This window comes from Bos indicus x Bos taurus, chromosome 2, assembly GCF_003369695.1.
Source record: "Bos indicus x Bos taurus breed Angus x Brahman F1 hybrid chromosome 2, Bos_hybrid_MaternalHap_v2.0, whole genome shotgun sequence".
NCBI lineage: Eukaryota > Metazoa > Chordata > Mammalia > Artiodactyla > Bovidae > Bos > Bos indicus x Bos taurus.
The window spans coordinates 6298113-6315414 of NC_040077.1; the positions used below are offsets into that span (position 1 = coordinate 6298113).

The 17302-nt window shown below is 36.6% G+C and overlaps 1 protein-coding gene across 3 annotated transcripts in view; it reads right to left on the reverse strand.

Moving 5' to 3' along the window:
• The window catches only part of PMS1 (PMS1 homolog 1, mismatch repair system component), a 131029-nt gene that overhangs the window by 81190 nt on the left and 32537 nt on the right, over positions 1 to 17302 (reverse strand). For all 3 annotated transcript variants that reach the window (XM_027555522.1, XM_027555512.1, XM_027555530.1), the window contains exons 3-4: positions 16982 to 17164; positions 6984 to 7086 (exon numbers count right to left, since the gene is read on the reverse strand). In XM_027555522.1, the coding sequence (XP_027411323.1) occupies positions 6984 to 7086; positions 16982 to 17164 (286 nt within the window). The remainder of the gene's footprint in view (positions 1 to 6983; positions 7087 to 16981; positions 17165 to 17302) is intronic.

Consider the following 17302-nt stretch of genomic DNA (forward strand, 5'->3'; position numbering starts at 1 on the left):
TATCAATACACAAATTACAAACAATACACACAACTGCTTATCCAAAAGGGATTCAGTTCAGTTCAGTTCAGTTGCTCAGTCGTGTCCAACTCTTTGCGACCCCATGAACCACAGCATGCCAGGGCTCCCTGTCCGTTACCAACTCCCGGAGTTCACCCAGACTCATTTCCATCAAGTTGGTGATGCCATCCAACCATCTCATCCTCTGTCGTCCCCTTCTCCTGCCGTCAATCTTCCCCAGCATCAGGGTCTTTTCAAATGAGTCAGCTCTTCTCATCAGGTAGCCAAAGTACTGGAGTTTCAGCTTCAGCATCAGTCCTTCCAATGAACACTCAGGACTGATCTCCTTTAGGATGGACTGGTTGGATCTCCTCGCAGTCCAAGGGACTCTCAAGAGTCTTCTCCAACACCACAGGTCAAAAACATCAATTCTTTGGTGCTCAGCTTTCTTTATAGTCCAACTGTCACATCCATATATGACTACTGGAAAAACCATAGCCTTGACTAGAAGGACCTTTGTTGACAAAGTAATTAGGGAGGCCATTAATTATAAGCCACAACCTGTTTTCTGAGATGTCAAAATGTGTATCTTATAAATAAGATATACATGTCTGAGACCTACAATACTCAACTTATATATAGGTACTTATTCAAAATTATTACCTGGATACAAAATTACTACAAAGATACTTCAAATCACCATGCCTAGATCTTTCTCCTGGAGTCTGATACTACATTTATCCTCCCGTTCTCATATAACATTGACATCAAACAGTTTCCAAAAACAGGTACTCTATATTGAACTGAGTCTTTCCCCCATCTCTTACTACCAATATTGCCTAAGTCACCTAGGCCTAGCCATTCTATGCCCAAAAGATCTCTCAAATTTATGTCATGTCCTTTCCTTCTCCTCAAACCTTAGTTCAAGATAACATCTCTTACAGTAAGACATAAATTATGGTAGGAGTTATAATGTCCTGCTGGTTTATTTTGTAAATGGCATGATATCCATCCTCTACCTAAAAAGTTTCAGTGGCCCAACACTGGTTACAAGAAGGGGTAAAAACTCCTCACCGTAACATAACATAACCTAATATCCAAGCTACCATTTTCTAACTTCATCTCCTGCATCCACTGTCTCCAAACATTCTCACAGAACTCTGCTATGTCATTCTTAGTACACCAGTTTAATCTACCTTATTGGTTTTTCAGCTTTACTTATTGTATTATTTTTATTTTTTTAATTTTATTTTATTTTTAAACTTTACAATATTGTATTGGTTTTGCCAAATATCGAAATGAATCCGCCACAGGTATACATGTGTTTCCCATCCTGAACCCTCCTCCCTCCTCCCTCCCCATACCATCCCTCTGGGTCGTCCCAGTGCACTAGCCCCAAGCATCCAGTATCGTGCACCGAACCTGGACTGGCGTCTCGTTCCATATATGATATTATATGTATTTCAATGCCATTCTCCCAAATCATCCCACCCTCTCCCACAGAGTCCAAAAGACTGTTCTATACATCAGTGTCTCTTTTGCTGTCTCGTATACAGGGTTATTGTTACCATCTTTCTAAATTCCATATATATGCGTTAGTATACTGTATTGGTGTTTTTCTTTCTGGCTTACTTCACTCTGTATAATAGGCTCCAGTTTCATCCACCTCATTAGAACTGATTCAAATGTATTCTTTTTAATGGCTGAGTAATACTCCATTGTGTATATGTACCACAGCTTTCTTATCCATTCATCTGCTGATGGACATCTAGGTTGCTTCCATGTCCTGGCTATTATAAACAGTGCTGCAATGAACATTGGGGTACATGTGTCTCTTTCAATTCTGGTTTCCCCAGTGTGTATGCCCAGCAGTGGGATTGCTGGATCATAAGGCAGTTCTCTTTCCAGTTTTTTAAGGAATCTCCACACTGTTCTCCACAGTGGCTGTACTAGTTTGCATTCCCACCAACAGTGTAAGAGGGTTCCCTTTTCTCCACGTCCTCTCCAGCATTTATTGCTTGTAGACTTTTGGATCGCAGCCATTCTGACTGGCGTGAAATGGTACCTCATAGTGGTTTTGATTTGCATTTCTCTGATAATGAGTGATGTTGAGCATCTTTTCATGTGTTTGTTAGCCATCTGTATGTCTTCTCTGGAGAAATGTCTTTTTAAGTTCTAGAATTTTCATTAGGTTCTTCCTTAGAATTCTATTTCTCTGCTCAAATTTTCCACCGTCTTATCAATTTTGACTATCTTTTTCTCTAAATCCTTTAACATGAAAGTTCTTGTTTCCTAATTCAAACATATGCAAGTTTGTTTATATCAACTACTTTTTCTCTTGACTATGAATCCATTTTCCTTTTTTCAAGTCTCTCAATATTTTTATTTTTACGAGACATGATGCATAAAGGAACAATAGATACTGAAATAGATATTTTCCCCAGTGAAGGTAAATTCATTTTCTCTGTCAAACAGCTAGAGTGAAGAGTAGCTCTCTTTAATACAAAAGGAGTTCATTTGGGTTGGAGCTGAGTAGCCCTTTAGTTCCAGTTCACTTCTGGTTTCAAATGTCTTGAAGATGGAATCAGGTGTCTTCCTATGGCAAGGCTTTGGGATTTAAACACTGTAAGACTTTAAGATACTTCTCTCTTTGCTGCTAAGTCACTTCAGTCGTGTCCGACTCTGTGTGACCCCACAGACGGCAGCCCACCAGGCTCCCCGGTCCCTGGGATTCTCCAGGCAAGAACACTGGAGTGGGTTGCCATTTCCTTCTCCAATGCATGAAAAGTGAAAAGTGAAAGTGAAGTCGATCAGACATGTCTGACTCTTAGCGACCCCATGGACTGCAGCCTACCAGGCTCCTCCATCCATGGGATTTTCCAGGCAAGAGTACTGGAGTGGGGTGCCATTGCCTTCTCCTCTCTCTAGCTCAGTCCTAACTTTCTTCATCACTGCTTACTCAGCAAGAGTCCTGATAAGATTTGGCTTCTCAGGTGAACCAGTATTTGAGGATCAATCCTATCCTCCAATCTGTCATGTCAGCTCGTATGCAACTAATAAAGTTCAGCTGGTTTCTCTTAGGGCCATGAACAATCCCATATAGCAGGCTTGCTCCATTGCCTGCCTACACCTCCAGGCTCAGTTAATGCTCTCAGGGACACAAGCAGCCACCAGTCTCTTTGTGCCTAAGTGTGTCTAGGAAGGCACAAAGGTGCATCTTGAACTTGGTTCATTTAACTTCTTTGTGACACAGCTTTCCAGTGAATTTTAAAAAATACAACTTTTTAAATCATGTGCTTCCCCCTGTCATTACACAGAGAGCAGTCGTCTCCTGACAATTTCCACATCCATTCTTCTCTTATTGAAAAGTTATATTCCCTCCTTTTCTTACCATCCTCAAACTGAAATATTATGTTTTCTGAAAAATTTGCTTTCCGTCCTCTAGATAGCTGTCATTACCTCTTTACTCATCTGTATTCTCCACTAGTCTGTGAATTCTGTTCACTCACCTGTGGTCTCCATTAGCCTGTACAAATATAATGACGTATACCGTAGCTGTGGACAGACAGTGGTAAGGAAGGTAGGCAGAAATCAGAGCAAATATATGTTTATGAAATGAAAAAGATGTATGTTGGCTTTTAAATATATGTTATGCATTGAAGACCACACTGTACCTAATCCGTACATTAACTGATGGTTTATTGCTTCACCAGCTAAAAACATTTTCTCTCAACAAATTGAGAATTACCAATAAGCCAAGAATTATACACATATATTTGAACAAAACTTAATGATGGAAAACTTTGCTGATTCCAAATGAAATGTATATCCTTAAAAAAATACCAAGCAATATTGGCCAATAGGGAGGAGGCCCTAGTATACTATCATATTTTACAAGAGAACTGCTCAGCTCTCTAACTTTAGCACATTCTATAAACACCAGAATTAAACTGCAGTCCTGTAATATGCTCCCTGTTATATTTTTACATGACCCTATGTTATGCCATAAGGCAGCTATTTATATTCCTAATGTAAAGAGGTATGGTTGCTTGAATATATCAATGCTTTCTTATTCAATGAATAAAGTTCTATTCTCAAGAAGAAAAAATAATTTTTTCAATACATACACAATCACACATACCAAGCATTTACAAAGAACATGATGCTCTACTCTAAAAAAGGGGTAGGGAAAAGATATACCCTGATCAGAGTACTTTAAATATACTAATTTTGATATCTGAGAAATTCCTAAGGCAGAATTACTAAGAGGTGTTAAAACAATTTGTCTAGGATGGTAAATCAATTTAGAAAGCTTAATGCTGATTATCTAGGGTAAAGGAAATAGAATTGATGACAGAAAAAAGATATCAAAACAAGTCATTTAGTCAGAGTTCTTGGTAAAATAATTTAAAAGCTAGAAACTTATTTTTACATTTCTTGTTAATTTTTTAAATGTCTTAAAACAGAAGTGAACAGAAGGTAAGGGCAATTTAAAATGATATTCCATTAAACACACAAATTATTTTAAATGATTAAATTAATCCATAAAATAAATACCTATATCTGGAAAAATCAGAACTGGGACCTCTAGTAAACAATTCTGAAACATTTAAAAATATGTTTTAAAGGGGTAATGAATTTTAAAATGCCTAAGAAAGATGTTGCTATGAGCTGTCCCTCCATCTACAGTTAGGTTATCTACAGGTATCACCATTCTATCAGATGATATGAGGAGTAACTGCTAAGCAAGGACATTCACACCACAGAAGAAATTAATCTGCAAGAACCCTAAATGCACAGGTATTAATTAGGATGGTTGTACTGTAGTTTTATCTTACACAGAAAATATTTAAATGGAAGCTGAATGACAGCTGGTGGTGAAATGTGAGTCTGTGATTTAATCACTCAGAAACTATCAGCACTAAGGCAATATAAGTGTGAAGGGCTTTCGAAAGTGCTTGTGGGTTTCTATAATACGCTTACCTGGAGCAACAACAAACTAGGGGTTTGATTTTGTGTTGTTTATCTAGGCAATTGGTGGGGGGAAGTGAGTTATGAAAGACACTAACTACTGACACAACCACTGACCTTCTAAGTAAGTAGTTTCTTAAGATAAAAGGAATATGCTAAGAAAATAAGGTTCACTTACTGACTGGAGAAATTTCTTAATATGCCTACATGGTCTCACTAGAAGTACAGAAGGCTTAGGTCACCAAGAAAAAAAATGAATCAGCAAATGGGCAAAGATCAGAAGGATTCCATATTTAAGGACTGTTATTTCATAGTTCCCATGGAAATGAATATAGAAAAGCATGAGAAGTATGAGTGATGCAGAGGCACTGGCCATCCAGATTAGACTGGCTACTACTAAGATAAAAATAAATACATTTAAGTTTTATAAGGTGACTAGATTACTTCAAAGTCCTCCACAGGATAGCCACTCAAATATCTCCTAGTGGTTTAACTTGAACTCCTAAGAACTGGGGTAAGAGCATTTCTGGATAGGGACCGTATTAAAAAATGCCTTGTCTTTGTCTTTATTTTCAGCACATAAAAAAGAAAAGAATCACAATCTATTACTTTTAATTAAAGCATGCACAATATAATACATCAAATTAAACTGCTATTAGACTTGAGCTCATTTTTATTTACCAAATAAATGAGGGGGAAAAGTGTGTTTTCTTAAGGGTTCATATTAACTCTTTCCTTTATGTAGATGAAAAAATATTAATTTTTAATGATCAAAAGTATAAATAAAGATTTATAAAATAAGAGAAAGAATGAGAAAATTTGGTATCAGTATTATGATACAAGAAAATAAATTTCAATGAAGAAAGAAATCATTTGAAAAAATACATCCAATAATTTAACATTAAAATTGGAGGGAAGAAACCACAGAAAAAAATACCGTGCTTTGATAAATTACAATGAGGGACCAAAAACTTAAAAATGAATTTACAACACAAATCAGAAGGACAACTAACAAAATACTCAACAACGCAAGTCCTTTTTCAGATCTCATAATTCTTTTGGGAATGACTCTAAACAGGCTGTATCTTTAATATTCTCTCAACTTTATACATCCCATTACCAGAATTTAATAGCAAAAGATTAAAGTAGATATGTGAAACTCACACCTGAAGAGATATTTTTCTCTAGATGTAAATAGGTAGCTGTTCAGTCCCTAAGTCATGTCTTACTCTTTTGCAAACCCATGGCCTGTAGCCCGCCAGGCTCCTCTGTCCATGGGATTTCCAGGCAAGAATAGTGGAGTGGGCTGCCATTTCCTCCTCCAGGGGAACTTTTCGAACCAGGGATTGAATCATGTTTTCTCCACTGGCAGGTGGATTCTTTAGGGGAGGGACTTAAAAAGATGTCAATTAAAATGTACTAACATTGTGTAAATGTATAAAATACTAAAGAACTAAACTACAAATAGCAAGTATAATGTATTTATTTGCTTCAAATAATATGTGAAACATTAGCAATAAGTTGATAATTACTGAAACCGAGAGATGGGTACTTATTCCTTTTGTACATACATTTGAAGTTTTCCATAAAAAAAAAATTTTTTAATTATTTATTTAATAATATCTTGCTTAGTATGGTTAACTGCCATACATTACTAAATCAATAATGTTTACTGCCATGGATTACTAAATCAATAATATTTTAGTCATTTCAAAAAATATATTATCCTTCATATAAAGAAGACACTAATGACCAAGTAAAACAACTGCTCTGACAATTTTCATAGAATAACCAATTCATGTTGTTGCTCAAAGTCTTTCACACAGTTCCTCTTGAGAACTCTATGTATTTAAAAAAGTCAGCAGCTAGAATAAGGCTAAATGTTCAATTAGAAGTTAACCAGACTTTATGAGAATCAAACACAAAGCAATACCTTTGAATTTAAAGAGAAAACAATTTTTTTAAAAAAATAAGAAAGAAAAGCAAAGAATGCTACAAAGCTTCTGTCTTACCTTGACCAAGATGTGAAGGTTTTTGAGAAATTATGTGACCACCACCATCTAAAACATACTGGGTACTAAAGTTATCAGCAGCTGTCTTTGTTGTAATTGAAACCTAGAATAAGAAAAACTCAAATAAAATTATGATTTTATATACTGCAGTGGGCTCATTATAAAATGAGGTTTAAAATAATAAATGTATATTCTCTCAACTGAAAAAAGTTTGACTTAGTAAGTTCTTACAACCACTTCTCTTTGAAATATTCCATAGTGATACACTAATAAACAATAGGCTAGCTTACATTTTTCATGTTGCAAATTACTGATTTTTATTCCAAATATATTACCTTAAAACATACACACACATCAATAAACTTGAATGGCTATTTGTACTGTATGTATTAAATGACTTAACATCTGTAAAATCAAATACTTCAATTGCATTAGGGAAGCTTGCTTTTCAACGGACAATTCCCACAAAGTTGCTGGCAAAGTGAAAAATTCTTTTGTAAAGTGACCATTCACTCCTTCCTTTATGTTGAGTATAAAATTGCACTTCTGTATTTCAAGTTAATGGTTCAAAAGAATAAAAATCAATTAATCAAACATATATGTTGATTTATCAGCAATATTTCTTAAACCCAAACTTTAAACTCACTGTTTAAATGGAAACATTTTATTATTTAAAAAACTAGAATTAAAACATATAAAAAAGGATTCCATTCAGCATGAAAATATTTCCTAAGATATTACAGTCATAGAAATATAAATTTAAGAATGTCTGAACTCTTCTGAGCCATCCTCACCCTCAGCTTTCTACTTACCAACTTTTGTGAGATTACTAGAAGAACACATGCTATAACAATGGTAAAACATTCCATTATGAGAAAACACCATAGTTGGTGAGTGGGAATGCTGGCAAAAAAGCAGGGTGGTTTCAAAAAAGCCTTCTCACATTTTGAGTGAGCAATGACCACCCAAAATTGGGAGCAATCTTTCTCAGTCATCCTTGGACTAAGCAGAGCTGACTATCTTAAAATACATCTATATAATTTAGAAAGAAGCCACAAAGATTCAGCACCACTACTGGAATTCATCTAGGTCCAGTTGGGTCTACATGTGATGATTCTGTCACCAAGTCCTAACCATGCCCTGATTTATGGTAGGCCAGATGGCTCTGTGGAACATGTGGGTACCACGAAGGCAACACCAGTCACCACAAATATATATGTGTGTATGTATATATATATACATACACACATAGCATATAAATATATTTTTATATATATTCAATATCAATATATATTTATATGGCATATAAATATATGGCTTCTCTAGCTCACAGTACTAGCATACTAGCAGAGTCTGTTAGATTTTCTCCAAGGGTGATGTCCATAAAATCATTATTAGAGGCTCATTGCTGCAGGCTGCTATTTCTGTCATAAATGTTCCCCCACCCCCGCAAAAGTTGTACCCGAGGACTTCCCTGGGGGTCAAGTGGTTAGGAATTCACCTGCCAATGCAGGGGATACAGGGTTTGATCCCTGGTCCAGGAAGATTCCACATGCTGTGGGGCAACTAAGACCGTGAAGCACAACTATGAGCCTGAGCTCTCAAGCCCGTGAGCTGCAGCTACTGAAGCCCATGCACCCCAGAGCTGGTGCTCTGCGACAACGGAAGCCACCACGATGAGAAAACTGAGCACTGCAAAAGAGAGGAGCACCCACTCGTCACGACTAGAGAAAGCCTGTTCACAGCCAGGAAGACCCAGTGCAGTCAAAAATTAAAAACAGATAAATAAAATAAACAACAACAATCTTGCTACCAAAAAAAAGTTGTGCCTGAAACAAAGTTGTGAGCCTCTGTATACTCTCCAGTGATTCTTCTATTTCCAATAATACACTTCATGGTTCAAAAGTTGTATTTTAAAAAAGTTTTCCTGATAACCAATCTCAATCTTCCCAGCTGCATCCCAACTCTATAGTGTCTAATTGTGATTCCCTCTAGTGAAGTGAAGTCCCTCAGTCGTGTCCAACTCTTAGCGACCCCATGGACTACAGCCCGCAAGGCCCTCCGTCCATGGGATTTTCCAGGCAAGAGTGGGGTGCCATTGCCTTCTCCAGATTCCCTCTAGTAAAGTTTGTTAAAAACAAAGAGTACAGAAATTCCTAGAGATTTTCTTTCCTATTTCTAATTTAATCACTTTATGATTGTCCCTCTAAAAATAATTCTACATTTAACCAAACACTGCTCCAAAATGCCAAGGTCAACTGAATTCTATTTCTATTCTCCAAAGAGCTAGCCACTTGACGTAAGCTGGTGTCACTGAGTAAAGGCAGCCCTGGAACTCTGAGTTCTAGTGCTAACTCTGCCAGTGGCTTGCTAGATGGTCCTGAATAAATGATTACACTATCATCTTAGGAGAAGGGTGATGATAAGATGAAGATGATGCTAATACTTTATAAGGTTACACGGGTTTTTGCTTTAACTACTTCAAAGCATTTTACAGATTTAGCCTTAAACCATTAGGGAATAGTAAACAAACTCCAGCCTAGATGAATAAACAGAAGTGCTAAAAAGCAAAATAGAACCTTAGTGGTCATAATGCAACATTTATGTTAAAGAAGTTTAAAAAAAGAAAAAAAAAAAAAGAACATAATGTCGTCTTCCAGTGTTAAAATTTTAAAAACTGAATTGTTTATGGTACTATGGAAATTTATTTAGATAGGAAATCCTTTGTAATTCCCTGCAAAAGACAGTGAAGGATAACACACACACACAGTTTCACAAATTCATAAAACACAGTGTGTTCCTCAGAAGAAGGAATTGTATTTCAAGAGTTCATTTCATCATATGATCCTGTGTCCTGGACAGGAAACCTTTTTTTGGACCAGGCACAGGTTCAGAATGTGTTAGCTGCTGTTAGCTGTGCAGCAGCTAGTACATTTGAATTGGTAATAACTCCACCATCAGAAGCATCTTTATTATTACAAATTATTACTGGTGCTTCTGACTAGAGTCATTGAGGAATTGTGGCAGTGAATGACTCCAGTGGTGTTCTCAAGAGAAAAAATAAATTTATTTTAAAGAATTTTAAAATGAGTTTACTTTAAAAGAAGTTTTAGAAGTCCTTAGAGGTTATATTAATTATCAATTGTTAAAAACTGACTCTCTGATCTAGTTAATGAATTTCAATAAATTATAATACTATTACAAAGTTAAAATTGCATAAAAGCATTTAAGCTTTAGATAAGTACTATTTTTCTCAATGTTTCAGAAAGTAAGTAAATTAAAAGCTTAGTATATATCTTTAAATTCATGAGAAAAAAAAATCCTCTCCTGACAAAATTTCATTTAAGATAATTAAAGTTTTGTGGAGGTTTTTTGGTTTTGTTCTGCTTCTGCTGACTTTTGGACAAATACTTTACTTTGGCACAAAAACAAAATCTGAAAAGTAAGGTAATTGGTCCTCATGATTCAGCTGAAATGTGAACCGCACATGGATCACTGACCTGTCTTTTCTTCCTCAGTGTGAGTATGCCTGCCTGTCTGCCTACAGCTGTACGTTATGACTTCCCCCAAATACTCCACTGTGGGACACTAGCAACAGGGAGATCCTGGCCTTGGCTTTTCCCCTTTCCACAGTTTTATTATCAGTGAGAAAGTTGCATTTACGAAACATGATATACCAACTGCTTAAAAAATTCTGTGCCTATTCTAATTAAAGGCTTACCACAATGGCTCTCAGGGACACAGGAGGCATCCTGCACTGTGTCACAGGGAGCAGGAAACATCAGAACGAAGCTAGAGGCTTCCCTCTCTTCTTCCACAGCTCTGTGGGACCACAAATAAGGGCATCCCAACTTCCATCTCGGAGAAGGCAATGGCACCCCACTCCAGTACTCTTGCCTGGAAAATCCCATGGATGGAGGAGCCTGGTGGGCTGCAGTCCATGGGGTCGCTAAGAGTCGGACACGACTGAAGCGACTTAGCAGCAGTAGCAGCAGCTCATTTTAGTTAGTATGTTTAGTAATACGTACCAGGAATGTAACACTGAAGACTGATGAATATTCCAAAATTATTGTTTCACAACAATAATAAATTTCAGAGATGTTATGCTTAATGATATAATTAAAAAAAAAAAAACATGAATCACTTTGTTTCAGTCACTGATACATTCATCAGATTATGGAAACAGGTAATTCCAGTTTTAAATACCACTCTGTTATAAAAATTTATTTTTTACTGTTTTGGACTGATTGGAAGTCATTTTATAACTGAAAAATTAGGAAAACTGCTTATTCTTTTAAAATGCATAAATTAAAAAAACAGACTTAGATATATTTTAAATTTCGACAGCCAATTTTGCTGAAAGTCTATGTTTCTTTTTATAACTAAAATTATGATTAACTTTAAAATAATCTAACACAAGATAATTTAAACAGTTGGAGTTTTGAGTGATGGCTGTGTGACAAAACTATATCCCAATTATCTATTATCAATTTACCTAGTCAGAGATGATTTACATCTGTATGACTTTAAATCTATCTACATCAGTTTGGCCAATAGAATAACCAAATCACTAATTTTTATTATGTAATCGCAATCTCTATCTAAAAATTTTCAAAATAAACTGGAGCCTTTAAAATAAATATGTAACTTCTATACTTGCAATTTCAATTCTTTCTGAATGGTGAAGTGTATTGTTTAAAACGTAGTATTCTTCCCCAGAAAAGCACTCATTAATTTGTCTTCCTAAATAATGTTTTAATTTTAAAATATAATTGACTTTAAGAACTATATATTACTATGTTTCTGAAATAGTATTCAGAAGCCTCCGATATACATTTCAACTTGACTACTCCTTGATAAAATCTCTATTGAGCACTATGGACCTGAGTATATTCATTATTTTAATATGAGGCATTTTTAAACTTACTAATACCTTTTTAATCATGCTAGTAAGAAAGCAGCATGAGGTACTGTGGAAAACCCAGTACTGAGAGGTGTGAAATTATAAATGAATTTTTGGCTTTGCCATGGATACATTATGTGTCTCTAAAGAGATCACAATTTTCATATTCCATTTACTTCACTGTGCACAGTTCCTCTGAACTAAACCACTCACATACAGTAGATAAATAAACTTTAACTGAATTATTATTAGACTGTTTTGAAGTTGGGTTAAGAAAACCTGGCATTATTAAAAAGAATGCATTTGAATCAGTTCTAGTGAAGTGAATGAAACTGGAGCCTATTATACAGAGTTAGGTAAGTCAGAAAGAAAAACACCATTACAGTATACTAACACATACATGTGGAATTTAGAAAGATGGTAACGATGACCCTATATGTGAGACAGCAGAAGAGACACAGATGTAAAGAACAGACTTTTGGACTCTGTGGGAGAAGGTGAGGGTGGGATGATTTGAGAAGGTAGCGCTGAAACATGTATATTATCATATGTGAAATAGATCGCCAGTCCAGGTTCGATGCATGAGACAGGGTGCTCAGGGCTGGTGCACTGGGATAACCCTGAGGGATGGGATGGGGAGGGAGGTGGGAGGGGGGTTCAGGATGGGGAACACATGTACACCCATGGCTGATTCATGTCAAGGTATGGCAAAAACCACTACAATATTGTGAAGTAATTAGCTTCCAATTAAAATAAATAAATTTTTAAAAAAGAAAAGAAAACCTGGCATTTGGCTTCAGAAAACCTCATTTTCTTATCAAAAATATAGGGAGACTAAACCATAAAAGACTAAGATGGAGACTAGCACTGGGGAGTGCTCCAGAGACGATCATTTGTGGGGGCAAGACAGAAAGAGAAGTGGGGCTGTGCCACAGTCACAGCAGGCCTTGGCAGGCCCCAGGGGGCACTCTGGAGCAGAAACAGCATGGCAGAGTTGTTTCTGAATCAGAACAGGGCCTTTACAAGGTTGCCCTGTATACGGTGGGTAAGGGTCCACTACTAATACCGGAAACCTCTGTATCAGAAAGAATCTAAATCATCAAAACATTTGTGACCAAAGAGTATATACTGTAAGAGTCCATTTAGATCAAGTTCAAGTACAGGTATGACTAATCTCTGTGATACAGATCAGAAGAGCCACTACCTTTTGAGGCATACTAGCTGGAAGCAGGAATGAGAGAGGCCTTCAGGGGTGCTGATAATGGTCTAAATCTTGATCTGAAGTATACATACATAAAAATTGACACACACACGCACACACATCTATGTGTAATTTTCCCAAAGACTTATAAGACTTAACAATATTCTATAAAATACTGGAATATTTTCTAAGATAAACTTTGGACTCTAAAATATGTAAATTGAACATAATGTTTTAAAGCTTATAGTTTTCTATCACTGTGATAATTTGACAATTCTTCTACTCCTTTTGTAATTTTGATGAACAAAATTATTTTAAGTATTTATACTCAAGACATTCAAATACTTCAAAAATGAATCAAGAGATCAAACGATAAATTTGGATACTAAGTGGGCTTAAGTAATCAAATGAAAAAACAATGCTGAGTACCACTGGATAAAGACTTGCCAAACTGCCATCAAAAATTGTAACTACAGTGAAGATTTGGATAAATTATGACTTATGTACAGTGTATTTTAAAAGACTAAGTATAGTACTGCCACCTAGCAGACAAAGTTGATAATGACCAACTTCAGTTCTGAAAGGCCAATATACACATCTTATAGAAAATACAAAAAGGCTGAACAATATATTATTTAACAATACCTGTCAAAATAAAGCTTAACAACTATTTGCCAAATTTGGACAACACAGTTAGAAAATCAAATACTTTACTCTCAAGTAAATAATACAATTTTTAAAACAGCCCTGAGAACTCAAACAGCAGTATTTAGTACTGGGAGCTTCAAAGCCTCTCTGGTACAAATCACACCCCAATTAAAAAAAAAAAAAAAGACTCTTTCTACAAGATTTCAGGACTATAGATTCCAACGTACAGTCTACGGTGATAAAATTGGGCAATGGCCAGTAAATTGTGGAGACTCAGCAAACTCTAAATAAAACAAGTGCTGAGAAAGATAGAGAAAGCACAGGGTGTGCAAGATTTTGGATAAAGATTTTTACACAGTATACACTTAAGGAATGACAAGGTCTTTTCTCCTTTAGTGATGTCTGAACATCTGGATTCTAATAAGCAAGGTCCTCTGAGCTAGAACAGCATAACTTCACCCTTTAAACTCCTGTCCTCCACAACCCACAATTTTTTTTTCTTTCTTAGGCATCAGCTTACAGAGCCCTGAAGTTAAAGAGTGAATACCTAGATGGGACCTTTCCACCAAAAGTGGAGAAAACCTACTTTATGCAAACACTCTAAGGGAAGGGCTGAGGGAAGACGGAGAAGCCTGGAGAAGGGGTCACTGTTGGGGAGACTAGATCACTAAATAGACAATGAAAGCAGCAATATCTCATATCTTTGCCACTTTTCTGAGACAAGTCCCATCATTTCACTGCACCTGAGCATGCTCACCCAAACAGCAGTCAGCACAAATGAAAGGATACATGGCCACCAGGCAAAAGCAGGTAGCTAAGGAGACCCTCACAATTACCATGTAAAACAGTCACCTTGGCACACAATCACACTGTAAAACAGACCCGAACACAGAAGAGAGCAGTACAGCACAAAGCAACTAGTGATCAAACACAACTGATATACATGGAGATGGAGAGATTGAAAGGTTGCTATTGAATCACACGAAGATTCCGGGATTCTTGGCCCCCAGAGGAGAAGAATTCAATCCGGGGCCAGAGACGAGGCTTGATCGCTCAGAGCTTTTGTGTAATAAAGTTTTATTAAAGTATAAAGGAGATAGAGAAAGCTTCTGACATAGACATCAGAAGGCGGCAGAAAGAGTACCCGCTTGCTAGTGTTAACAATGAAGTTATATACTTTCCAATGCATCCAAAGAATGTCTGGAGGTTGTAAAGACCTCATCAGACCTACTCCCATAATTTACATTTTAAGATAACAGAAGGTTTAATCCAGAGACTATCCTTAGGCAAGATACATTATTGTTATATAATCCTAAGGAATATGGAGAAAGAAAAAAAGTTTGTCCTTTCTTCCTCCTTGAGAATTCCAGATCCCTCTCTCCTTGGGAACCCCTAGACTCCTTATCAACCTGCCTAGGAACTGACTCTCTCAAGATAAGGTTCCAGATGGGCTTTGCCAAAAACCAGTTGTGAGATCTAGGGAAGAGGCAGTGACACAGAATTGATACTATGCAACGCGGTGGGTCAGACATCAACTGAATGAAGGGTTTATATACACTGAAAACATCCAGCAGTCAGGAAAGGAAAATTCTAACTAGGGTTTAGCCCAAGCCATTGCACATCTCTAGTGAGTGACTGAGTGTTTGCTCAGTTGTGTCTGACTCCTTGTGACCCCCATGGACTGTAGCCCACCAGGCTCCTCTGTCCATGGGACTCTCCAGGCAAGAATACTGGAGTGAGTTGCCATTTGCTTCTCTACATATCACTAGAGCACAGTCCAATTATCTGTGTTGACCAGCGTAGTATTTCCAGAGTGTGTTCCACAGCAGAACAGAATTAACAGTGATAGCTATCTCAATAAATGGGCTTCATAGCGAAGTGTGCAGGAAATGTCCCTATTGTAAACCACCAACCTCAGAGATTCACGATGCACTTTAGTACAGTAAAGGCTCTGAGAAATGCTTATAGTTACCTGTATAACTTTAATACTTTTCCAAGCCATTAGATGATCAAACCATTTTTTCCCTCTCATATATATATATATTACCACTGAAAAACACTCTTTGCCATTCCTCAAAAAATTAATTACAGTAGTCCCCCTTACCCACAGGAGACATGTTGCTAAATCCCCAGTGGAGGCCTGAAACTGCAGATAGTATCAAACCTTACATACACTATGTTTTTTTCTAAATACACATATCTAAGATAAAGTTCAATTAATAAATCAGGCACAGTAAGAGAATATCTTAATTGCTGGCATCACTACTCTTGTACTTTGGGGCCATTATTAAGTAAAATAAGGGCTCCTTTGAAAACAAGCACCATGATACCTTGACAGACCTGATAACTCACCCAGCTAGAAAGCGACTAAAAGGCTGTACTGTGTGCAGTGTGGATACGTAAGACAGACAATTCACATCCTAGGCAGGACAGAGCAGAACCATACCATATTTCATCATGCTACTCAGAATGGCACACAACTTATGAATTATTCCTGGAATTTTTCCACTTAATATTTTCTGACAGTGGTTGACTGCGGTAACTGAAACCACAGAAAGCAAAACCAGGGATAAGGGGGGATTACTGAACCATTTGACCCAGCGATTCCACTTCAGGGTATATACCCAAAAAGTGAAAGCAAGGGCTCAGACATTTGTACACCAATCTTCACAAGAGTCAAACACTGGAAACAACCCAAATGTCTCTTGATAGATGAATGAATAAATAAAATATGGTTTATACATACAATGGAGTATCATTCACCCTTAACGAGAATGAAATTCTAATACACATTATAACATGTATGAACCTTAAAGACATTATGCTAAGTGAAATAAACCAGACACAAAAGATAAATATTGTATGATTCCAAGTATAAGACACACCTAAACAGTCAAACTCATAGAGACAGAAAGTAGAATATTGGTGACCAGTGGACAGAGGAAAGGAGAATAGGGGTTTATTGTTTAATGGGTACAGCTTCAGTTTGGGATGATGAAAAAGTCCCAGAGATGGACAGTGGTGATGCCTACACAACAGAGCCAATGCATTTAACGTCACAGAACTGTAAACTTAAAAATGACTAAACTGGTAGATTTGATGTCTATTTTACACAATAAGATGGTAAATGTTACATGTATTTTACACAGTTAAAAAAAAAACTGCCAAATTCTGGGTGAGTTTTCTCTTAATTCTAATACCATGTTATTATGAAACTGCTAAAATGATCAATACAAATTACCTTACCTCGGCTATACAACAAATTGACCCCAAGGCTTCTCCACGAAAACCATACGTTGTCAAATTTTCAAGGTCTTCGTGACTACTTATTTTGGAGGTGTAGTACTTTACTGCCATTACAGGTGCATCAATAGCCTTGATACCTTCACCATTGTCTCGCACCTCAATTTTATCAAATCCATAGTTTTCCTATGAAAAGTTCAACAATACTTTTAGTATATAAAGACAATAAACTATTATCACATTTAGACAGAAGGTAACACAAATGAAACAGTTTTGTTATTTATCTGTCTCTTATGGAAACTTAGGACTTCCCTGGTAGCTCAG